The sequence below is a fragment of the Vombatus ursinus genome, unplaced genomic scaffold (genome assembly GCF_900497805.2).
Source record: "Vombatus ursinus unplaced genomic scaffold, bare-nosed wombat genome assembly UNPS02015066.1, whole genome shotgun sequence".
NCBI lineage: Eukaryota > Metazoa > Chordata > Mammalia > Diprotodontia > Vombatidae > Vombatus > Vombatus ursinus.
The window spans coordinates 704,477-730,930 of NW_020954844.1; the positions used below are offsets into that span (position 1 = coordinate 704,477).

The 26,454-nt window shown below is 42.4% G+C and overlaps 1 protein-coding gene across 1 annotated transcript in view; it reads right to left on the minus strand.

Annotated features, from left to right (window-relative positions):
* Window positions 1-26,454, minus strand: part of DNAH6 (dynein axonemal heavy chain 6) — a 236,355-nt gene that overhangs the window by 8,382 nt on the left and 201,519 nt on the right. The window contains exons 68-75 of the mRNA XM_027846132.1: window positions 24,566-24,704; window positions 23,195-23,314; window positions 19,752-19,873; window positions 17,560-17,689; window positions 12,114-12,241; window positions 6,613-6,798; window positions 5,641-5,713; window positions 3,594-3,745 (exon numbers count right to left, since the gene is read on the minus strand). Coding sequence (XP_027701933.1) covers window positions 3,594-3,745; window positions 5,641-5,713; window positions 6,613-6,798; window positions 12,114-12,241; window positions 17,560-17,689; window positions 19,752-19,873; window positions 23,195-23,314; window positions 24,566-24,704 — 1,050 coding nt within the window. The remainder of the gene's footprint in view (window positions 1-3,593; window positions 3,746-5,640; window positions 5,714-6,612; window positions 6,799-12,113; window positions 12,242-17,559; window positions 17,690-19,751; window positions 19,874-23,194; window positions 23,315-24,565; window positions 24,705-26,454) is intronic.

A 26,454-nucleotide genomic window follows, 5' to 3' on the forward strand; every position in this document is an offset into this window, starting at 1 on the left:
GTCTATATCTATCTCTCTATCTGTCTATCTATCTATCTGTCTATCTATCTATCTATCTATCTATTTGTCTATATCTATCTATCTATCTGTCTATATCTATCTCTCTATCTGTCTATCTATCTATCTGTCTATCTATCTATCTATCTATCTATCTCTCTATCTATCTATCTATCTATCTATCTCTCTATCTATCTATCTATCTATCTATCTCTCTATCTATCTATCTATCTATCTATCTATCTATCTATCATCTGTCCATCCATTTGTCTGTCTGTCTGTCTGGAGTTTGGGTGAGACAACATGTATATCTATATCTATCTACATATGTGAAGTCTGGGTGAGACGATATCTATATACATGCTTCTATCCATTCATCTGTTTGGAGTTTGGGTAAGACAATACGTATATCTATACCTATATCTATCCATCATCTATCCACCTATCTCGCATCTATAGACGTGTGTATAAAAGTATATATACATATATATAAATATGTATAGAGTATATATATGCATACATGGATGCACATACACAAATATGCATGTGTCTATATGTATGTGTACATATATGTGTGTAGACAGAATAAATATAAAGTGGATAAATACAAAGTCATTAAATACAAGTAGTTTGGGGAAGGCAGGCCCTAACTGTTGGAGGTGATTATGGAGAAAGTGGTGCCTGAGTTGCATCCTAAAGGAAGACAGGGTCTTTATGAGGTCGGTATAAAAAGGGAGGGTATTCCAAGCATGGGTCACAGCCTCTGCTAAGGCCTAGAAGCGGGAGAGATGGAGCATCGTGAGTGAGAAAGAGAGGAAAGGTCAGTTTGGCAGAATTATAGTGTGTGTGTGAAGGTGCATGTGTGCATGTGCATCACTATATGTGTGCATGCACGTATCGGCGCACGTGTGCATGTGCTTACATGCGTGCACATGTGCTTACATGTGCGTGCACGTACGTCCACCTATGTATGTGTACATGTGTGGATATGCGTACATGTGTGGATATGCTTACATGCACGGATATGTGTGCTGGTATGTATTACACACGTGTATGTGCGCATCTCTGTGTGTATGCATGTGCACATGCAAGCAAGTCATGTATATGGGCACATGTGTATGTATGTGCGTGTGTGTACATATATGTCTCTATATGTATGCTGTGTGTGGATAATATCCCTTGGGCTGGAAACACAGGTTGGGCTCAGGTTGTGAAGGGTTTTCAAGGCTAAAACAAAGGGACTTCTATTTGACCCTAGAGGCAATAAGGCGTCACTGGGGCTGGCCACCGAGGGGAACCACGTGGTCAGATCTTTGCTGAAGGCGGCAGTGTGTAGGATGGACTGGAATGGGGGACACTTCAGCCAGGAGGACCAGCTAGGAGGATATTAAACAAATCTAGGTGAGAGGTAACAAAGGTCTGGGCTGAGATGCACGAGTGGAGGAAAGAACAGCAAGATTTGGCCACTGATTGACCACTGATTGATTGAGAGAGTGAAGAGTAAAGGATAACACAGCAGTTATGAACCTGGGAGGCTGGAAAGACGGTGACGTCTTCAACAGAGAGAATTTGAAGAGGGGAGAGTTGGGGGCGGGGAAGATAATGAGTTCAGTTTTGGACATGTTGAATTAGAAATGTGCCTTCCTCTTTGTGAGCCTGTTTCCTATCTGTAAAATTAAGGAGTTGGACTAAATGATCTCTCAGATCTCTTTCAGATTTAACGAACAATGTCTATGCGTTGAAAGGAAGAAGGTCAGATGAGCCTTTGTCTGGGGCTATATTAAATATCTTCAGTACTCTGTGTTGTGCTGTGTCATCAGCTCATTCCCAAACCAGCCTTTTTTGGGGGTTGGGGATGGGGTGGATCAGCGGAGGCCTGGGAATGATCATGAGAGGGTCAGTCTTTGTGGTCTCCAAAGACATCTAGCTTGGATATTGTGCCGTTCTATGTTCCCAGTATGGGGACAAACACAGTAGGCTAGCAAAGGGCGCCGAGGAGAATCCCAGGTCGGCTCTGGAGCCGGCTCTTTAGGACGTTCTGAATAGGCCTGGACGGACGTTCTCAGGCCTCTACCTCCCATTGCCTCTAGTCAGTCCTACATCTTTTCTCCTGGCTCAAGATCAGTCTATAGTCTCCCTCAGGCTCTATGCTGGCGTTCATACCTGCTTATAAAAAGTGTGGAGGAAGATGGTGGCAGTGAGGGTACAAAGGGTATTCCTTTGGAATCAGGAAGACCCAAGTTCAAAACCTGCCTCAGACACTTAGGAGCTGTGCCACCCTGGGCCAAGTCACTTAGCCTCTGTTTGCCTCAGTTTCCTCATTTTTAAAATGGAGATAACAGCACCTCCCTCACAGGGTTGTTGAGAGCATCAGATCAGAGAAGTGTAAGTGCTTTGTGAACCTTAGAAGTGCTGTACATGTGCTAGCTACTATTACTCCGTTCTTAGGCCAAGTATTTTTTCTTGACACTAGCTTGGTTTTTTTAAACTATCCCTCTTTTTTTTTTAACCCCAGATATTGATTACTTCTTTCTCCTTATGAATCCCTCAATCCAGGGATATCAGGCTCTCTCGGAGGAGACACAAGGTTCTTCCCTGTTTTTCCATAATCATTCACCTGCTGTGTATATTAATGCGTATATAATGTAATATGGTGTAGTGGTGCTGTTATGGAAATGCATGTGAATTGAAAATAAAATACGTTATTTTAAAAAAAGAAAGAAAGAGAGCCAGCCCACAGCCAAGAAGACCTGGGTTCAAGTGCTGCCCCTGACACATACTGACTGTATGACCTTGGGCATGTCCCTTAACTGCTCAGTGCCCCCAGGCCACTCTTTAAGAGCCTTAAGTTGCAGAAAAAGTGCTGACCTACACCGGCAGAGGGAGTTTCTCACAGAAAGTTCCCCAGACTGAGGAGATCATAGGCCCAGTTCCCATACTTATCCGTATGTGGCAGATTTTATCTGTATATCTATATATCTATACATCTATACATACACATATGCATATCTATTCTCTATTAATCTATGTACCATCTCTCTATCTCTAGCATCTATTTATCTCTGTTATTTACAAATCAATCTATCATCTTTCTCTCATCTATCAATCTATAATCTCTATCATCTGTCTCTATCATTTATCAATCTCTATCCATCCATCTCTCTCTCCATCTCTGTCTCTCTCTCCTTTAGCAACACAATATTTTACATAGGGCTTCACCATTTTTCCAAGCCCTTTACACACACGTCATCCCAATAGCTCTGTAGCTTTAACTACCCCCGCGTCACAGAGGAGAAAACTGGAGCTCAGAGAAAACAAGCCCAGTTGGCAGCAGAATTGGGAAGGGAGCCCCTTGTCTTCTGACTCCTAACCAAGGCCTGTTTCCACCGTGCCACAGGGCCCTCAAACCCAGGCAGAGAAGCCATAGATGGAGCCGGGGACCTCACACCTTGGATTCAGGCATGTGCGTTGCAACATGGAAGCAGCCCCAGTGTGTGTGTGAATCCACACAATGGGCACAATTTGGCCTAGTCAGCACAAGTGATTCAACAATATCTCTGGTCATCCACAGGCCCCAGTCCAAGAGGGAACGATACCTCCACATCCATGGGTAACTCCTGTCCAAACTGTATGGATTTGGATGCTTCAATCACTAGTGCTTGGTCTCGGTAAACAGGGATAACGTTATAGCAAAAACTAAGTTCATCTATGGGTAAATTGTATTTTCGAGCATGGTTCTGCAGAGTTCCTATTGGAGAAAAGTACAGGTAAGTTGGCTTTTCTGCATTTTTACCTCTAACCCACATTATCCTTGAGGTTGCCACCTTATTGGTGGAGGCACCAGTGTGTGATTGGGCGGATGCTGAGAACTCACCATCAGTCAAATATCTCCCCCAGCAGCTGGCCCCAAAGCCCAAAACTCCAACCATTTGTGCGGAATCCCTTTGAGTGAAAGTACTGTGGGCTGCACGTGGCTTTTTTGAAAATACCAAAATGCATATGTATATGTAGTCACACGCATGTATTATATATAATCTATATTTATAGATTACATATAACTACATACATACATACATTATGTGGATATATGAATATACATATGTGATACATAATGTTATATATTATATACCTACTAATACCTTCATGCCTCATAAGAGGTAGCAGGGTAGTGAGGACTGGTGATCTCAGATCCAAACAGATTTGAGTTCAAATACTGCCTCTGACTCATAACTGGCTGTGTGACCTTGGGGAGGGCATCCTCATTGCTCTATAGTAACCTTTTAATACAAGAATTCTTACCTTGGGGTCCATGAACTTGTTTTTTAGAAAAATATTTGGATAATTCTCTAATCCCATGTATTTTATTTTATGCCTTCAAAAACATAATTCTGAGAAGGAGTCCACAGGTTTCACCAGACCAACGAAGGAGTCCAGGACACACAGAGAAAAGGTTAAGACCCCTGTTCTAAGGCTAAGTTCTGTGACAAGCTGCATTATCAGGGAGTATCCTTAGGAGTTCTCTGTACCAGTGAAATCACAAGCCTATCCCTATCCCTAATAACTCATCATCCACAATGAATTTATCAGAGGTTAGCAAACCAAACCAGTCATTCATATTCACTAGTACTGAGGAATAACACTGGCCAAGCAGGTTTTATCAGGGTGATGGTTTAGGAGGTGTGATAGGGAGGGGTAGAGGAAGGCCCAGATGGGACCCAGTGATGATAGTGATGAGTGGTGGTGGTGGGTGGTGGAGCTACGTGGTTAGACAGCCAGGGCAGCAGTGCTAGGGGATAAATATTGGAAAGGAGGCGTGTGCCCAGAAGGAGCAAGAGAAAAGGTGTTAAAGAAAATCCTCCTTTATGAAAACAAAAACAAAAACAAAAACAAAACCTGGCTTTATCTATTTACTGGCTATTTCCTGCCATTTGCAGAGGACTCAGAATTGGAAAGTTTAGGGCCTGCTAAATTGGAATATCTTATAGAAACTCCATGGTGCTGACCTTGGTGGGACAGACATGTTCACAAGGATTTTTTTATATCTCTGTTCTCAGTTTCTTTGTTCCTGATGTACTAAAGAAACGACCAAGAACATTCTCTGGGCCAATAGCCAGATCAGGAGTGGAGGAGAATAGTTTTTGCCCAAGTTTGCTTTGACCTGGTTTAAAATTCTGGGGCTCACATTGTAGTGAGAGATTCTTATCCAAAGTACAAGGTCCCAGAAAAAGAACTTTCTTGTTCTTCCCCAAATTCTAGGTATCCTGAAAAGGGCCTGGATTTGGGAAGCTAAGGAAATTCTGCTACTTATGGACTTCTCTCTTCTTAGATCAGTTAAGAAATGGAACCTACTGACATTATAACTGAATACTGAAATGGAAACGCCTAAGGAGTCTGCCATAGGGTGTCTCTTCCACTCTTCTAGTTACTGGAAAAAAAAAAACAAACTTTTCTAACCAATCATCTCGCCAGCTTTCTGTGCTCTTTCCTAGTGAGCTAATGCAGGCTATGACCCAACGCCTCTCTGAGTTTTCTCCTTTGTTTCATCCCTCCAGGAGGTGCTACAGAGGACCATTTCCACTCATAACTCTATGATTCTCTATTGATTCAGGACCCACTTGAAAACTTTAGGAAAAGTACTAGTACCTGTTAGAAATCCTTGAGGAAAAAAGAAACCAGAGATCCAGAATGATTTGGGCTGTCCCCTCTTGAGCCACAGCTGAAAAGAGAAACAAGGGAATAGCCTTTTTTTTGGGCCAAAGTAGCCTATATTCTATCTAAATCGAGGTCACTAGTGCTTAGACAATTGAGTTCCTCTTTCCCTCTTCCAGGGTGGTATCTAAACCAGTCCAGAGAATTGGTTATTAACCCAATAATCCTCAAAAATGACCAAGAAGATGCCATAATTCCTCTTAGCAATACATTCTAATATCTCTGAAACATTAGCGTCAGGAAGACTTTGCTTCCTGCGTTCTGGTCACCAGCTTTAATAAACAGATAATCAACGGTTCCCAGGTGAGTGGTTCAAGGTTAAAGCCAAGTGCCAAAAGGATTCCTGAAAGTCATTTGAGCATGGAGTTCTCCATCTCTGCTACAAGGCTACTGTATGTTGAACTTGTCTCCTTTCTGTGCTCCCACCAAGAGTTAGCTAGAATTGAAATGATCCCTGAGGATGCCATCTACTCTTCCTTTCCTAAGTTCTATTCAATATCAGACTCCCAAAGACAACCCTGTGGAACACCATCAGCTCAGCTCATCTCAGCTCTCTTTAGCTCAGGTCGGGTCAGTGAACTCTTTGATGATTGTTTCTTTTCAATAAACTATGGCTAACGAGAAATGCCATGCTATAGAGGATAGAGAACTAGTCTCAGAGTTAAAATCAGCTCTGGGACCTTGGGCAAAATCATTTCACCTCTGAGTGTTGCCAGGCCACTGTCTAAGGCTCTAAGTTACAAGTTATCAGCATGAGTGGGAGGCATTCCCATTCTGGAAATTCCCTACATAGAAAGAAAAGCAGATTTCCCTCCCTGTGCCTTCCCCTTTCCCCAGGCTGGTTACTAGGTACAAGTCCAACTGTGCTGCTAGTTTAGCTAAACCTGAAAGGACAGCTTTGCTCACATCCACAAAAGATGTCCTCAGGACGAGATCTTTGACCCAGGATGATAAAGGCTTTAGTGAAGGGTATGCAGCGTTGGACCACAGCACTGGAACATGGTTGTTAAGGAAGCTATTGTACACCCTTTCCATTTCTTCAGACATGACGACCAAGCCAGCAATCGCTTTGTCCAGTGTTTGTAGGGAAGTCTGAAAGGAAAAACAAATGTTTACCTTAACACTCTCATGAAATGCAAATAGTGAATAAAAAGTCTTCCGGTGGTAAGGTGCAATTGAAACAATGGGAATTTCTTTCTGATGAACACTGCACTTGGCAGTGTAAATTAAATCACAATCACACGCCTACCAATCACCAGGATCTTGTGAACCCCTGGAGAGTATGACGGAGGAAGTCCTGAGTAGCCAAGACATGAAGGTTGAGTCAGGAAGAACGCGTGCGGAAGGTGGGAAGACCAAGGGTTAGGGCGAGGCCTGGGAGGTGGGAGAGGAGGTCAAGCAGAGCTCGGGAGAGGTGGGGAAGGGGAAGAAAATGGGGAGCAGGATGGGGCAAACTGAGCAACGGAAACCAGAGAATTCTCTGCACCAATAGCCAGATCAGGAGTGCAGGAGAGTAGTTTGTGTTGAAGTTTGCTTTGACCTGGGTTAAAATTCTGGGGCTCATATCATAATGAAAGATTCCTATCCAAAGTACGAGGTCCCAGAAAAAGGACTTTCTCGTTCTTCCCCTAGTTCTAGCTGAGAAACCACCTAGTTCAGGAGTTCACCATTTTTTGTGTCAGAGACTTCTTGGGCAATCTGGTCAATCCTGTAGACTCCTCAGAATAACGTTGTTAAATACAGAAAACTGGTAGTTACAATGGAAACCCATTATGTTGAAATATGGTTATCAATATATTAAGAACAATTTACAAGCCCCAGGTTAAGAACCTTGATCTAGCTGAATTTTGTTTTTGAGAAAACTGAGTCATAGAGAGTTTCAGGGGCATGTTCAAAGTTACCTAGGCAAATAAGTATTAGGTCTGGGATTTGAACTCAGAAGGGAAGGAAAGAAACAAGCATTTAATAAGTGCCAACTATGTGCCAGGTGCTGTGCTAAGTATTTTATAAATGTTATCTCATTTGATCCTCACAACCACTCTGGGAGGTGTGGGCTACCATTATCCCCATCTTATACTTGAGGAAAGTGAGGCAGACAGAGGTTAAGTGACTTGCCCAGGGTCACACAGCTGGTAAGTGTCTGAGTCTGGATTTGAACTCAGGTCTTCCTGACTCTAGGCCCAGTGCTCTAACTGATGGGGTGCTTGGGTGCCTGTGCTTGGGCCCCAATTTCTCCTTGGCCTCAGAAACACTATCCCTGGCAGTTTCCCTCCAGCCCAAGAACACTGTGCCTAGCAATTACTCACGAATGGGTCTCAGCAAAACGCCAATCTTTCCCTGGTGCACTTACACAAAGCTGGGTGACAGAGTGCTGGGCTGCTCCCAGCCCTAAGATCATGTCTCTGGAAGCCACTCAATTCCTTAATATGCTCCTGTCTTGTGAGAAAACTTTCCCCTGTTTCAGAGCATTCTCTAATCAGGACAGAGAGAGAGGGGCATCTTGTCTGGTCCAAGGAGTTTTGTCCCTGGCTGATCCAGGGACTCTTCCTCCTGCCAGATTCCCCAGATCCTCTGACATCTCCCTCCCTGTCTGGTATACTCCTTATACATCCATAGCTCCCAAAGACGCCTGGACCTTGAGATTACCTAATCAGTATTGCTGGCATTCCTTTCCCATGCCCTTTTCCATATAAACCCCAGCACCATCCTTAGTCTCTCCCTCAAGAATCCTTGCCCTCTATATAACGTAACAATAAATCTTTGTCAACTTCACTCAAAGAATACTTGAAGCTGTGAATTCATTCTAGACAACCCCGTCCTGTACTTTGAGCTTTCAGGGGTCTCAACCTCTCAGATCGCGACATAATCACTGAGCCACCAGGGCTTCTGATCCCGAATCCAGCACTCTCGTTTCCTCGTTGACTCCTCAGCTGTCACTGGCCACCAGTGATGCCTCCCTCTGCGTTAGTCTTGTATTTTTCCAGGTTGTGTGTATGGAAAGTACCGGCATCAGAAGTGGAGACCTTTAGACAAGACTCATCTTCAATCATGCCATTGGTGTTCTTTGTCTTCAGGACACTTCTCTGAAGGCTGAAGCTCTACAAAGTCAGAGGCAGATGTGCGAGCCTCAGAGGCAAAGGGATCAGACCTTCCCAAGCCTGTAGTCTGGTTGTTTGGGTGGTCAGGGTGGGATCCAGAGTTCTTAGCACGTGACGCAGGAGTATGCTGGTAAATGTTTCACAACTGGCTCTCCAAAAAGCACAGCTTTTAAGGTTAGTCTTCATTAGTAACATTTTCCCACCATCTTCTAAAGTCTCAAAGTTGACAAAACAAGCCCTGATGGATAGAATTTGCTAATTTCTGAAGTCCAAATACCCTCACTGAAAATTTAACAAAGGCTATGGCATGTCCCTGTTGTGGGTAAGACTTTCATTGGAAAGTGCAGCAGTAAGGTCCTGGGGACAAAATCTGGGCTGTGAGGATGGAGAATAAAATACAGTATAACTAGGATGGTATTCATAGAAACTGCAGCCAGAGCCAGGCTATACAGAATGTGTCAGGAGGCTGCTCTGCAATGCCCACAGGGGCCAGCAGAGGGCAGCAGAACCTGCCGGACTGTGAAATCAACAAAGTGGCCAGAGACCCTCTGTGGTGAGATATGTCAACCTTCTGCAGCAGGAGCTTTTGTTAGGATCTGTGGGTTGAAAAAATAGAAGATGAGCATCAGCGGCAGTTGAGATCCTTTGATAGATCAGTTACACCTGGGACCTCCTTGGCTAGGTACTCCCTCCAGCGGTGCAGATCGCCACCCGTCCTCTGGCAGATGCTCTCATGGACCGTTTTCTGGGGGTCACCGTGCCAAAGGCTTTGGCAATGAGGATCAACAGTCGGAGGGGGCACAGCTTCAGTGTATCTCGATAGCCCCCTACCACTAGTCACCCTGCTTGCTATCTCCATAGGTTCCTCAATGGATTCTACAATAGATTCAACCCAACATGCTTTTAATAAGCTTCCGCTCTGTGCAGGGCACCATGCAGGGTGGTAGAAACTTATATTAGCTCAGTCTTTATACACAAGGAGATTATGGTCTAGTAAGGGAGACAAGACATGTACACAAAGAACTATGATATCGTCCAATTTGGACAATAAGTGTAAAGGCGTAGTCCGTGTAAATAAAGCGCTGTGAAAGCCCAGAGAAGGTCCAGTGATATATACTTGTTTCCAATTAGAATATTAATTCCTTGAAGGCAGAGATGGTTTCATTCTTTTTTTTTTTTTTGGTATCTTCAACAGCTGGCACACTGTAGGTGCTTAATAAGTGCTTATTGATTGGAAAGGGTAGGACTGTAGCTGAGTTTTGAAGGGAAAGTTTTTTTTTTTGGTGAGGCAATTGGGGTTAAGTGACTTGCTCAGAGTCACACAGCTAGTGAGTGTTATGTGTCTAGGCCAGATATGAACTCAGGTCCTCCTGACTCCAGGGCTGGTGCTCTATCCACTGCTCCACCTAGCTGCCCCGAAGGGAAAGATTTTAATAAGTAGAAGTGGGGCAAGAGAGAATCCATTTTTTTTTAGGGAGAATGGCATGAATACAGGCCATGAATATGGGCCAATACCCCTCCCTCCTGTCTTGCTTTCTAGATCAGGAAAAGAGAGCTTAGATGCATGGACAACGGAGTAGCTCATTTCAGTGGGAACCTTAGCTTTGCTCCTAACTCCTCGGAAGGTAAGGGGAAAAGAGCAGAAGCTGGTGGTCATTACGTCTTGCCCTTTGCGGGCTTCTATTTCAGGATTCAAAGGAACTCATTATTTTTAGGGGACTTTGTTATTCCAAAAAGGAAAAGAAAAAATGCTCATAAAGGATAAGCATTCATGGATACCTTTGGAGAACTCAAGCTCAGTTTTCTTCAACATTCTCCAAGAAGATAGTGACCCCCTAAATAGCCATATCAACTATGGCCTGTTCATATCCTCAATGAAACATTGCCAGCCCAGGTTTTCTTCCTCCTCAGGTCAATAAAAAGTTCCAACCATCCTGGCTTGCCTTTGTGATTGCTTGTGATTATCCCCGGGATCATAGGATGATGACCTTCTTTAGAAGGTCTGAGTTTAGCTTCTATGGGAATACTGTAGAGCTTTAGAGTCAAAAGTTTTCTCTTTTTTTCTTTATGTGTCATGCTTGTCCATCCACCACCACTGCGTTGGGCTCCCTTTCATCTCTCCTGTACTTTTATCTTCCTGAATTCCTTCCTGAATGATTTTTAAAAAATTTAATGCAGAGGTCTAGTTTTAGATATACTAAGTCTGAATCATGCTGGAAAACCGAGATATCCCACAGGTATCTGGGAAGACAGAAATGGACCTTGGAAAAAGGGTCAAGGCTGGAGACATAAAATCCAAGGTGAGTATTCAGGTATCTATCAATTTGTTGATTATGCCTAGTAAATGCTTAACAACTCTGGGTGAATCTCATTCACACAGTCAGAATACTTAATAATCACTCACTCATTCATCTTATCCGATCTCTTTTTTCGTGCCTGTTTGACATCCTGCGAGGCTCCTCCTCTGATTGTATAACCTCATTGTCAGCCTTGCCTATGCTCATTCTTCTTTATTTTACCATCCGCCTGTCATTTCTGCCCAACTTCATATCTCTGATTATTCAATGCCCTTTTATCTACATCCATTTCTAAAGTACAAATCCCCAGAGGGTATCAGAAGCTATGTGTTATGTCTCAAAATCACTGATAGAGGATCTAGAATAAAAATTCCAGATTACTAAGAGGCTCTCATGAGAAAGGGCTCTTGAACATGCTCCCAGCTTCTGGTAAGATTTTGTAAACTGGGATATCACAAAGAATTTCAGTGCTAAGCACCCAAAGAGCATACTGAAATACTCAAATGCTTCTGCAATCTCATTGATTCCATAGGTCCTTTCAAGGATTCTCTAGAGATCATCCAGGGAAACCCCTGTATTATAGAGATGAAATTGAAGTCTAGGGAAGTGATGGGGCTTGCCTAAATCCACATTGTTATGGGTAGTTAAGCTAGGTCTTTAGACTTGAATTACCCTGCTATTTCCAACACTTCATAGAGGTCAAGTTTTAGACATATTGAGTCTGAATCATCCCAGAAGACAGAGAAATCCCACAGGCAGCTGGGAAGATAGAAATAGACCTCAGGAGAAGGGTCAAGCCCTGGGACAGAAGATCTAGTGAGATAACATGTGTACAGCCCTTTACAAAACTGTAAAGCACTTTGTAAATGCTAGCCTTATAAATTTGGGACTCATTTGCATAAACGTGATACTGAAAGACACAAAAGTATAGAATTCTCAAAACTACCATATTGTTGTAAATATCATTATAAAACACTGGCATTCGACAAAAGTGATGTGACAGTTATCATACTCGGATTAACTTTAGAAGACTGTTAAATCTGTCCACTTCTTGTCCGAGGACAGTCGTTAAGGAGTTGAGACGTCCTTGTGCATCCTTGACAAAGAGGGTCTCCGAAGCTCCTTCCATGTCCAGTTTTACTGAAACACACAAAACAAATTATTCCTAACATTCCTGATAGATTTTCGTCTAACATAATACTTTAAACCTGCTTATTAGAAATATTGTCAATCACTGCAGTATTTGGAATGCTTCAACAATGTTTCCATGATTCAGGTCAGACACATGGGGCCAAAAGGTACATAAAACAGAATTTCACAGCAATCCCTGTAGAATGTAAGCTCCTAGAGGGCAGGGTTTTTTCTTTTTATTCCAAGTACCTAGAATAGTGCCTAGCACATAGTATTTGCTTAAAGAATGCTTGCTCAATCAAACTGAACCAAAAACTGGTCTTGTATATCTTCACAGACAATTTTAGAGGTCAGGTCACTGTTGAGGAAAACAGTCCCGGAGCAGAGAAGGAAGGAAGGAAACAAGTATTTTTTAAAGCACCTACTATGTGCCAGGCTCTGTGTTAGATGCTTTACAAATAATATCTCATCTGATCCTCACAATAACCTTGGGAGGTAGGTGCTTTTCTTATCATCTCCATTTTATAGCTAAGGAAATTGAGCCAGAGGTTAAATGACTTACCCAGGGTCACACGGCTAGGAAGTATCTGCAGCCAGATTTGAACTCAGGTCTTCTTAACTTGAGGCCAGTGTTCACTTACTGTGCCACCTGGAGACTACATTTTCTATTTTTCCCTTTAGATGGTTTCTAGTCTCCTCTTTCTCTAAGTTCTAGCTTGCCTTTATTGGGGTCAGGAGTCATGGGTCTTGTGTTTTTGGTTTTCCCAGGAAAATGTACATAGGAAAACTATAGAAATGAGGTCACTAGAGTCCGGTGATCTGTTGGGTCCTTAATATCTGCTTCTGTGGCTGTGATAAGAACTCAGAAAATATCTTTCTGGGAATGGAGTAGGGTAAGGAGGGCAATTTTGATAAATTCTCTGGGCTTCCCAATCCTCCAGTCATATCTCTTGAGATCCTGTTATGTAAACTAATGGAAGAAACTTTGTAACTGCCTGTTTTAAGCCCTGGTTGCCTACATATCTGCTGAGCTGACCCATTTTAGGCAAAATCATGCAGTCGGTCAAGCTGTACGTCTCTTTCTGCTGTCCCTGGCCCTTGGTGAGGCCCCATCTTCAGATGACCCCTTGGTGGTCCAGAGGCTCCTACACTGGTGTACCTGTACTGAGGCTTGCTCTCCCCAGCAGAAGTTCATGCTGTGGACCTCCCCCTCCCTCTGTCCATCTGACCTGGGCCCCCCTCCCTCTCAGCTCTGTTCTCTCCATCAATAAGCATTTGTTAAGAGATGTCTTTGTGTAGGGCTCTCTGCTTGGTGTGGTGACAGCTAAGATTCTGGGACAAACAAATTTTTGTTGTCAATATCTGGTTAATAATAGGAGGGTAATAAATCTGCCTAATAAGTGATGATTCCTGATTGCCTAATGGGGATCATGAAGGCATCAGGGCTGGCTGCTTGGGGAGATCCGGGGTGGGGAGGGTGCCTTTTGGTCCTTCTCCAATCAGCTGGCTGCTTACTTACATGGTGACCCCTTCTTGGTCACCTCTTACTTTACCAATTCTCCAACTTAACCTCTGCCTCCCAGAAATACATGAAGCCAATCAGTACCTTGTTAATGAGTACATGTAGGGAAAAGCCTTTTTGGCAGTAATAAACACATTATAAAGAGATGTATTTGAAGGGATAGCTGAAGGTTAATGATTGCATGAAGAGATTATCTCTATTAGACAAGATTCAGGATTCTAGTGCCTCCTGACAGCATGGCCCTCAGACTGTCATTTTTTACTCCTCACTGAGTCTCATCATATTTTATCTCTTCTCTGCTCAATACCATAGCTGTGCTTATTTAGCAAATCAAAGTTTTCTAGTGAATAGATCACTGGAATTAAGTTAGGAAGACCTGAGATGGAACCCTGCCTCAGACACTTACCAGCCAGGACCCTGGACAACTCATCTAGCCTCTCTGAGCCTCAGTTTCCCCATCTGTGGAGTGGGGAATATACTCACTCCTATCTCCCAGGGGTGTTAAGAGGATAAAGTGAGATAATATTTGTAAAGTGCCTCACAAACCTTCAAATGCTAGATAAATGCTAGCTTATTATTATTATTAATATTATTATTATCTTATGTTAGCTTTGGAGTTTTAATATCTCACATAACAAATCTGGTTAGCTTTCTAAGGAATTCAACAAACATAAAGATGACTGTGGTATGTGTGGTACGTGGTTCCTGTCCTCAAGTTGCTTACATTCTGCTGGAAGGAATGGCCATAATATTCAATGTAGAGGGAAAGGGGGAGAGTGTTAAAGCAATAAGCATTTGTTAAAAGCCATATGAAGAACTCTAGAAATATTAAAGAGGAAGAGGAGATGGTACTGATCTATCATTGAAAGATTCTGAAAGAGTATATTCCAAATATGGCCTACACAGCCTGTGTGAATTTATAGAGGCTATCCAGTTTGGTGGGAAATATGTGTGAAGGAATGATGGGGCAATGTGAAATAAGGCTGGGAAGGCAGGCTGGATCCAGACAAATATCAGGCTAAGGAATTTGTATTTGACCTTATGGGCAACTGGGAGCCACAGATGGTTTTGGAGTAGGAAAGTGACGGGATCAGACCTATTCCTTTGGAAGATTATTTGGGCAGCTTTGGAAGGCGAGTGCTACTTGAGATAAGGCTGGAAAGGAGTGTTGTAGGCAAATTGCCAAGGGCTTTCAGTGCCAGGAAGGGGAGGTCGTATTTGACTGTAGAGAAATTTTTAGGCAAGGAAAAGAGATGGATAGATCCGCACCTTACAAAGATTATTTTGATAGCTGTGTGGAAGGCACATGTGAATGAGTAGAGATGGAGAGATGGGAAGAGGGGCCACTGGTGAGTAAGCCACTGCAAAAAGGATGAAGGCCTGAGTGTGAGTGGTAGAACAGAAGCTTCTTGAGGACAAAGATTGCCAGGCATTTTTATTTTTGCATCTCTAGCACCTAGGCTAGTGCCTGACACATCGTAAGCACTTACTACATGTTGGCTGAATTCAATCGGGGCCCCTGTAAGCGGACAGAAGGGGAAGATGCTGGGCAGTGCATCTACAGGCAATGTCATGGCTAAATCCCTCACCCTTCATTCCTTTTCTAGCTCTGATATCCCTTAATAACTGATTTATACCTAAGGGATCTCTATTGGTAGCAAGTACTAAAAAAGTTTACCCCCCAAGTCCTGAATATCAGAATCCGGTGACCTTTAGGCTAAAGGTAAGGGATCTTTAGCCCAGGGATTCTTAACTTGGGGTCTGTGAACTTTTCAAATATTTTGATGACCGTGTTTCAATAGAGTTGGTTTCTTTTATAATCCTATTTTAGACCTTTAAATACATTATTTTGAGAAGGGATACATAGGCTTTGCCAAAGGGACTCAGTATACAAAAAAATTTCTTAAGAAATCCTGCTTTAGCCCATGGGCCAATTCTAAATCCTTGTTCATCTCCATCTGGGTGACTGTAAATTTCCTGAAAATTAAGTGTCTATTAAATATGTTGGTGTGCACTGCTAAAATCAACACATTTAATTGTGTACATATTTGAAGGACAGTTCTGCCTTAAGATAGCGGTCCCTGCATCTCCCATAGACCTTCCTCAGCCCTTCATTCCAAGGTGGCATTGTCAGAGAAGGAGCTGCCAATGCTATGCAGATTGCTGGAGGTAATTTCATGACAGGTGATATTTGTGATGTCATGGTGAGGGGAAAGGAAGAGAAGCAGGCTGCTTCAATGGACATCAAGCTATAGGGGACGTGGAAAGTGAGGGATGATTGGGATTGGTTGGTAAGGGGACTATGATTGAGATGAGACTGACAAAGGGCCAAACAGCCAGCTTTGGGATGGGAGTGAGAATTGGGACTATGGCCTTGATGGCAAACCAGAGCTGGCAGGTGGGACTTCAGGAATTCAGGTGTTGAGGGGGCCAAGAGTACATCAGTGAAATAGGCCTGGCTCATGGGTTTTGAGGAGCTGAGGATTGGAGGGAATGGGGTGTGATTTTTGCAAACTCATGTAGCAGGAGAAGGGATTGGGTCGAAGGCATCTTCGGGATCAGAGGCCTGAACGTGGTGCTCAGAGGAAACATTATTCTCTTTTTCATATTCAGTTTCTCATTTCTGTGGATGTCTTCCTTTCCTTTTAGCTTTACTTTGCATATTTATATAAGACTTTGCCATTCACAAATGAATAAAAAAAAGCATTTATTACACACTTACTGTCAGGCATTGTTTTAAGGCTATACAAAAAGGTGACCCCTATACTAAGGAATACAAAAGCCCTATAAAAACAAAAAACCAGGATAGCCTCTGCCCTCAAGGAACTTACATTCTAATAGGGAAGGTCATACTGATACAGATTCTAAAGTATGTAGTGTGACTGCTATAATCCCTATTTTATGGATGAATAAATTGAGGTTACTCTCAGCCAACGGCCAAGGTTAGTAAATGTTGGACCTATGACTTGGAACCAGGTATTCTGACTCTAGGTCTAGTGACTTCTTTTCCCCATGATACCACACTTCCTTTTTCTATTGCCTCTGGAATTTACCTTTCCCCCTTCTCGGCTCTAGGTATACCCCTCTTCCTGCAGTACTATTGTTCTCTCATTTAGTCTCAAGTTCAAAACAATTGTTTATTAGAGTCACTGAAATATATTTGAATATTTTCTTGTTCTTAATATCTTATCCCCAGAAGGTTGGTCATTTGGCAGTGAGTTCCTTTGGCTCTGGTCAAAAGACATTCCCTCCCTCCATTATAGCCTGGAGGAGCTGCAATCTGTATCAGTGGGGGAAATGCTCACACTGATGAATCATGGATCCTGGAAGAGCCTAATGGTAGATTCTAATGGAAGATCCATAGTAGATTCTAAATTTCAGAAGTGGGTGTTCCACCTTCAGGTATAGAGGTAATTAATTTGGTGCAGATAGAAATATATACATGTATGTACACATACATGTATACATACATGTATACACATATATACATGTATATACATATATACATATATACATAGGTATATACAAACATACATATATATTTTGCAATAAGTTTCATTTTTCTTGCTTTCTCAGTGGTTTGGAGGGAATGAGGTTGAGGGGTGAGAATTTGGAACTAAGAATAAAACTGATTTTTTTTTTTTAAAAAGTGGGCAAGTTGAAGCTTTCATATTTGTTACTCTCAAAAACTTCAAAATTCTAAACTAAATTGCTCTTTATTTATGTAAATAAATAATTGGATTTTCATCCCTATATGTCAGTAGCCTTGGTCAATGGTATGCAGATACCTGGGAAGCTTTATTACCTGGTACCTTTGACAAGACTGAAGTAACAAGTTCTTGGACGATTTCATCATTGCTTTTTCCACCCCCACCACTGGCAGACCTTGGCTGGACATCAAGTATAGTAGTGATGAAATTGTTGGTCTCTTTATACTGCAATGTAAGTGGGGAAGAGGAAGATCACTGAAGATGTTCATTCTTTTAAAAATCATTTGTCATGTTGTAGAGTGTTACCCTATGGCTGGTAGAGAAAATACGAGATCTGATATGGCACTCTGGCATTACTTGAGAATGGCAGAAACACATTCTCTAGTAATTAGGCAAATATTTTGTCAGTTATTGAATATGCTCATTGAAAGGCTATAGTAAAATTTAAATAACTCTAAATCTACCACCACCTAGGTAATAAGTAGTTATAGAACTCAAGAAGAAGGGTCAGCTTCCTGTAGGGTGCACAGTATTTCAGCACAGACACATAGTGCAATGATGATATGGGCAGTCAGAGTGCCTTGAGCTCCCATGGCTTACTAATTTCAATCCCATTCATTATATATGGAAAAAGTGACCATTAGCAAGATTACTATCAAAAAGGTGATGGATAATAATTATAAAGCACTCAATTAGCAAAGTTCCTGGCTGGCACATAGTAGGTGTTTTCCCCCTTTCCTTCCCACTCCCACCCCTCCCAGAAAAGAAAAAAAATGTAATGCTGGTGAGAAGAAACTACTGTGTGAATATCTTTAAATACATTCCTAATATTGAAAAAATGCATTTTAAAATATTTACCAGGGAAAAGTTCGACCTTCTATTAAGAATAATCTAGAATTATATAAGTGGTGTGTGGTGCTAAAAATCTGGTTGGAACTCCCTCCCCCCCTCAAGGAATTGTTGTACTTTATGCAGAGTAATTTTCATGCGAGTGTAGGTTTCAAAGTGGGGAGGGGGAATGTGAGGACCGATGACCACATTGTGTAGGTAGTCATGTCCTCTTTGGAGGAAATGATTGGAGGGTTGGTAAAAGGCTTTATCAAATGGAAGGAAAAGGTCTAGTATACATTATTTCTTTTTTTTTTCTTCCTGTTTTGATCCATAAAAGATTCTCTCTGAAGTGATACTTTGGAATCCCAGATAGAGAACAGAATGCCATCTATACAAAGGAGACTGGGGCTCCCATATAGGCAATTAAGAGCTAGTAGTGGGAGGTAAATGCCTTCTTTTGGATAATGCAATTAATTAGAAGAACTTTCAATACTCCCCAAAGAGCTGGAGCAGCAAAATGTAGAGAAAACTGGTATGGAGAGTTGCGATACAAGTCCTTTTAAAGTCTAAAGTCTATGGGGGCAAAGCAAATGCTCTCAAAGACATCTGCCCAGAAGAAAAGATTCCAGGTGAGTGGAAGGTAGGTAATATTTCATCTAATATCTCTGTAACTTCTATAAACATGCCTAAAGTCATGGAAATTGTTTAAATAATAGAAGACATGACAATTTGAAAATGTGTGTTGACTGCCATTTTGTTTCAAGATATTGGAGGGCATAAATCAAACTTAAAGATCACTATTAATCAATAGTGAGACAAATAGAGGCAATCTAAATTTATCCAATAAGATTTAGACCAAAATTAGTCAATTCATAGGATCATATATTTAATGCTGGAAGGGATCTTGTATGTATGTTTAGTCCTGTGCAACTCTCTGTGACCACATTTGGGGTTTTCTTGACAGAGATACTGGACTGGTTTGCCGTTTCCTCCACTGAGGCAAATAGAATTAAGTGACTTGCCCAGGGTCACACAGCTAGCAAGTGTCTGAGGCCAGATCTGAACTCAGGATGATGAGTTTTCCTGACTCCAGGCCTAGTGCTCTATCCACTGAACCACCTAACCAAGGGACCTTAGACACCATCAAGTCCAATCCTTTCATTTTTACAAATAAGGAAAACGAGGTTCAGAGATTTCAAGTGACTATTCATAGTAAATGCCTGGGTCAGGATTTGAACTCAGGTCTTCCTGATTCCACGTCCAAGTTCAACACTCTATCCACTCCTGTCTAGGCCTCTTTTGGGATTGAACAAACCAGCATGGTTGGGTTGAAGCATGTGATTATTTAAGTATGTCATAATTTACTGATCACAAGTGGCTGTTTAGATTTTACATCAATAGGATAATATGAATTTAAGTTTTATATGTTATAAATGGAAAGTCCATCCATACAAACCTGGAAAACTAAATTGGCATTTTCATGCATCCCAAATATTTCTGGGTCATCAATCAAAGGCAAATTTTCAATGTAGTCTCTGAAATCTTGTATGCTGTCTGCCAAAGGTGCAAAATATATACCTGTTATTAGAAACACAGAAAACAATGAGATCTGAGGTCAGATAAGGATCTTATGGATCACTGGATCATGGCTTTTGAGTTAAAAGGGCATAGTGTGTTTTCGTCAGGCTAGAGATTTCACCTTACATCTTGCCGTACGATATCTGTTGAATTTGTTTCCCTTCTGAAAGTCTGATGATTTTTTTTTGATGGTAGTGGTGGTGGGGGTATGCTAGTTTATCCCTTATTTCATCAAAGCTCATTGGTTCTGTGTATACTTGTCTGGTGTTGCTAACCAGTCTGGAGTGGGCCTCTTCCTGAATGTCCTAAGATGGCAAGAATCTAATGATTCCATTAGTAAGCATAGAAAAATAGTCACACAGGGACTGAGGTAAGACAAATCTCTTAAAACAACTGAGGCACTGTCTTTATTAGTAGACTGTGTGAATACACAGGGAGGCATACTCCAGATGCCAAGAAAAACTGCTTATAATGACACCCCCAAAAAGATAATTATAGACAAGCATTTAAAAAAAGAAGTTCATCACTTCTGGTGATTGTGGTATTTCTGAAGCATAGCATCACTGAGGGCCATTTTGTGGTCAGCAGCCAGAGATGGAGTTGAGGGATCAGTGTGGCTTCTCGACAAGACATTCCTACGTGCCCTTAATCTTTGGATTGGTTATCCTGGAATTTAGCCAAATGGTGAAAGAATTCTGGCCTTTCCTGATGGGAGTAATTATCTTTGGAGAGTCAAGCCAAAGAGAGTTAGCAGAATCTGTTCAGATATGTCAGGAGACCTAAAGTATTTCAAACATCAAAGTGAAGCCTTTCAGGGGCTGCTGTGACAATGAGAAAGCTATTCGAGGACAGCAAAGCTGCTATTGCAAAATGCCTTGCTGCAGAACATGGATTAGTCAGTCAGTCAACAACTATTTCAACTGTTTAATATGTGCCAAGCAATGTGCTAAGCTCTGAAGACAGTAAAAAAAAGAGAGGAAAACCAGGGTCCCTGACATCAGCATACTGTGCAAATAACTATGTACGTAGAAGATATATATTCTATTACGTATATGTAATATATTAATAACCAAGTACCATATAATATTTAATATGTATATATAATGTGATTTATATTATAGATATATATCTTCTATGTACGTAGTTATTGGCATGGAGTGTGTGTATACACATACACACACACACACACACACACAGGGTAAGAGGAAGGTAAGATCATGAGCAACAGAGGGTTGGGATAGATAGAGCCAATAGGTTTACAACCAAAGAAAAGGCTGGAAAAGCAAGGAATCCAAGTTTTCATGTAACTAGTGGCCAAGGATCTCTGCTTATATGAGGCCATGACTGTTGCTTCAAAATCTGAGTTGACGCTGCTAGGGGGTACAGTGGATAGAGCACTGGCCCTGGAGTCAGGAAGACCTGAATTTAAATTGGGCCTCAGACACTTGTTAGCTGTGTGACCTTGGGTAAGTTACTTAATCCTGATTGCCTTCAAGAAAAAATAAACAAAATAAAAATTTGAGTTGGGTGGTCTGAATGTTTCTAAATCAGAGTGGCCTGGATTTAAGGAGAAAATCCATGAAATTCTGTTGCTGTTGAAGGCCCTTAGGCCTTGTATATAGCTCCTTGCTTCTTTGAAATAAGTCTCCTTGGCTTCCTTTGGTCAGTCAAGAATAACTTATTATAATAACACGATATATTCAATTTCATACTGATTTATTTATAACACAATACAACAATATGTAATACTACAACATAACACAATATAATTAATAATAATTTATTTCAATAAATGATCATTTATTATTGACTAACTGAAGGAGGCCACGATGGCTTACGTCAAAGAACCTTGGAACTGTTACTGTCTTCTTTCTCACCCCTCCCTCTGTCCCTTAACTGTGGGATTAATTCTTTCTTTCCATCACAGCTTGAAGGAGACAGGACAGGAGATTCCCAGAGGAGAGCAGAGTCCTGCCACATGGCACATTTTGACATCTACAGTGCCCGCGATTGCTTCTTTCCGATCAGAAGGGAGCACCTACCTGACACCCATATACAATTAGTCCCCTCTTAGTACTATCAATGCCCTTCTGAGTCTTCTGGTCCTGCAGCCCCGCCCCCTGGGGGCGGACCCTCAGCCCTCCTCTCTGGGGTGTTTGGAATATCTCTGTTTTGGGTCTCTCTTTGTCTGCTCTCTCCCATCTTTACTCCATGTCACCACCAGTCTGATCTGCACAGTTCACACCTCTGTTTGGAAATCTTCAATGGCTCTCCATGGCCTACCAAATCCAGCTCAGACTAACTGGCCTGGCATTTTAAAGCTCCCACAAGCTGCCACCGCCCTGCTTTTCAGTCTTTTTTCATTACTCCCCATCTATATACCCTATGAGAGTCAGAGAGAAAGGGAGAGAGATGAGAGAGAGATGAGACAGAGAGATGAGAGAGAGATGAGAGAGAGACCGACCCGGGTTCAGGTCCTGCCTCTGACATATACAAATGTACCATTCACTTAACATCTTAGTCCTCTGGGCAATTCTCTAGGACAATGAGCTGCAGAGCAGTGGTGGTCTGCATTGGTAGATGGTGGTCCCCTGCCAGGAGCTCTCCATGGTGATGAAAACACAGCTGTGGACAAAATACCCCTCCCTGCCCAACGGACTTCACCCTTCAGCTAAACAGAACTCGCTTTGTGTCCCAACCACACTCTACACTCTTCCACCCCTGTCCCTTTCCTCAGGTGGTACCTTGGATGACCTCTTACCATCTCTTTGTCATCCAACTCAAATATCACTTTCTTCCTGAATCCTTCTCTGACCCTCCCTTCAGATCTCATGTAGTATTCTGTTTTTTTTTTTTAGCTAATGCATTTATCATGTAATAATGTACATTATTCAGCAACTCAGTAAACATTTATGAACCATGCACTGTGCCTAATATCTCTACATAAGCTTAAAACTGCAGTAAGACTTTTGGGACATCCTGTATATGATTTTCTACATCTTATCCTCCTACTAGATGCTAAGAGTCAAGACTTTGGGCCTTCCCTCAGTGCCTTGCACACAGGAGGCATTTAATAAATGCTTCTTGCCCTTAGCCAGAGAATTTTCAATTAAAAGTGAAACTGATCAGAATATAACATGTTTAAATGGAATACAAGAAGTCTTTGAGAACTGTATAAAAACACCATCTCCACCTTCATCTGTTATAGCTCCAGAACCCAGCCTGCTTCAGGTGGGCAGCTGGCAGCCACTCAGGGCTGGTCACTGATGCCTCCAAAGCTTTCGAGGGATAAAATGGTGCTCATGCTTAGAATTCACTTACCTGAATCTGAATACTTGTAATTCCTTTCTAATGTGTGAGGAGAAAAGAATCTCTTTAAGACCGTGCGAAGGCATCTTTGATCCCAAGTGTCTGTAACTCGGCCTCCATAAGTGATTTCACCTGCAAAAAAAGTGTTTGCCTTGGAACACATACTATTTTAGGCATGACAGGGAGGTATTCTTAGCTATTTTCTTTGTTAATACATAGGACTACAGGATCAGAGCAGGATGGGATGCACCTGCGAGGTCATCCAGTCCAATCCCTTTGTTTTACAGATGGGGAAACTGAGGTCCAGAGAGGTCAAGTGACTTGCCCATGGTCACACTGATAGCAAGTATCTGAGGTGGGATTTGAACCCAGACCTTTTTGATTTCAGGCTCAGTGCTCTCTCATTTGGTCCAACATTCGGATCAGTGTCCTGCTGCCAAAGCTGCTCCCATCCAGCCCAGTAGGAACAAAGCTCTGGTTGGGATCCGAACACATACCACTTCTCACTTGCTCTTTCTATTTGAGTATCATGTTCATTGTCCAAAGCCATATGATTTTATGATGGCATAAACACTTCTCAATAAAATAAATGTTTTTGCACTCCTCCCCCCACAAAAACCACACACTGTCTATTTAAACGGGGTACCTCAATATTCCATCTTTAGTTTTAAATTCAGGTATCTATCAAAAGAATTCAGTGACCAAGGACTTACCCACTTCACTATGACTCTGAAGGGTTGGGTCTATTCAGTGGGCATTCAGACATTAAGCCATTTCTATACTGGGCTGACTCTCCAGTTGGGGATTCCCCATGCTGGAACACTGGCCAGTGCTAGGTGCCTAGGATCTCAGCATTGCATTGGGAAAGCTGTTATTTAAGAGAGGACCTTAAAGGGCAGACTTAGCCCCCATTCTTCCATTTACTTTCCTCTCTGGCTACCTGCTCCACAGCCTGGATAAAGCCCTGGCTGTCCCCTATATACCTTTTCCTGTCCCCTTACCCAACCCCCCACTCTGATAGTTTGGGAACCATGACCCATAATCAAAGTCAACTTTGCCATTGTTCCTGGATGGTGTGTGCCAGTCAGCGTGGTAACTTTTCGAACAAAGAATACCTTCCTGGTAAACACTCCTCAACGTGTGTTCTCTCCCCCATTAGAATAGGAGCTTCTTGAGGGCAAGAACTGCCTTTGCTTTTGTGTGTGTGTCCCCAGCATTTGGCAGATGGGTTGGCACATAGAAAGTGCTTAATAAATGTTTTTTCATTCATTCATACTCATTATTAACAAGGACCAATGAGGTGCCAGGCACTGAAATGAAAGCCTTGGGTGGCTTCCAGGGAAAGGCCAACATTTTGGGGACGAGGCCCATAGGCTGCTGTACCTGTGATGTAGATCAAGGCATCCCATGGTATCTTTCCTTCTTGACAGTAAAGGTTTAGATTAAGTAAGGCACATTCCCTATCACTGTCATTAAATTCATAGCAGATATTCCAACCAAGAGGGCCAAACTTTTTCCTCTCCTAGAATTTGAAATGAGAGATGAAATTTAAGGTTTACTTTGTGTAAAATACTAAGTACAGAAAGTATTAGACTTTAATTTTATGCAAACACTTCATCTAAATTAATTTCAATGACTATTTATTGACGTACCCACCAGTGTAAAAGTGGACAGGATGCTGGATCTGGAGTCAGTAAGATATGGATTCAAATCTTACCTCAGATACTTTAATGGTCAAGTGATTCTGGGTGAGTCATTTCATTGTTCTTGGTGTCAGTATCCTCATCTGTAACGTGAGGGGCTTGGACCTAATGACCTATTGGCTCCTTTCTGACGCTAAATCTATGATCTTTGAGTTAGGAAGCCATCATAGAATTGGGTGATTTTATTTGTATTGGGAACTCCTAAATGAACTTCTAAATGTAACTTCTCGTTGAGTAGCTTAAATGACTTGCCTGGGGTCACAACGCCAGTGTATGTCAGAGACAGGACTCTAACCCAGATCCTTCTGCCACCAAGGCCAACTTTCTATCCTCTGGAGACCATGTTGTCTCTCCCAAAATCACAGGCAGCATGGTTTTGTGGAGAGAGTGCTGGGCTTAAATTAAGGAGGGATTGAGTTAGCATCTCCTCTCAGTGTGACCTTGGTCACTTCACCTTTCTGGGCTTCAGTTTCCTCATCTGTAAAATGGGTAGGGGGTTGGATATGATAATCTTTACAGTCCCTTTCATCTCCATTGTTATGGCCACAGGAGAGTCCAAAGTGGTAGAGAATAAGAGTGGCTCACAAGCTTCTGGGAGGCCACAATGCCCTCCCAGAAATACTGGGCCCAAAGTTGTCTCAGAGAATGAAACGGTCCCCGAATTGGAGTGCTTTGTGGTCTGAAGATGAACTGATGAGCAAGGAATGCAAACGTTGTAGAGTTTCTTACTTAACTTAGAAAACACGTATAATCCCACTCCCCTGGAAACCTGGGGGTTGTTCCTGGAGGGCCAGCTCAGGACTCCTGAGGGCTGAGAGACCTCGGAACTAACACCTGGGAAGTGGAGAAGAGACTGCTCAGAGAGACAGAGAAAGAGTTCTGGAGAAAAGGGGGAGAGGCGAGCTCAAACTTCTCAATGGTGGATGAGAGACACTGGAGCCCCAGACACGTGGGGAAGCCGGCCCCTGTCATGTCCCGTGATGCTCAGACCCCACAACACTAGCGGCTGCTAAGAGAGGCCGCTCCTCCCTGGTCCTCCTGCCATTCTCTTTGGTTAAATTGAGATGACACCTCACTTTTGAAGAGCTCATTTGCTCTTGCATTCATTCATCTACTCTAATCTATATAACTTCCCTGATTTCTGTCTACTCATTACTTTGATAAAGAGGTTGACTTAGCTACTGGTGACTATTTTTATATAACCAGCATTTGGTGGTGAGAAGATAAGCCCATGAGAGGCAGCCAAGTGTTATTTTCTCTTTTAGAGCGACCAGGGAAAGCAGATCTTATTTTGAACCCCTAAGCGTTGTACCCCTAGACCACAAATATTAGATTTTGGTACACAGATATGCTTCGAAACCAACAGCTTCTTGGATATAGGAGGTGAGGGAGAGCTTCACCAACCCCTGGGCTGGATCCTTCCTGTCCCTTCTCTATTTGGCCATGATTGGTGGTGTGCCCATGGCCCTTCTCCTGGTCTCCACAAAGGGGAAACAGCCCTTTCTTCTTTTTTGGCTAGGCAATGGGGTTAAGCAACTTGCCCAGGGTCACACAGCTAGTAAGTGTCAA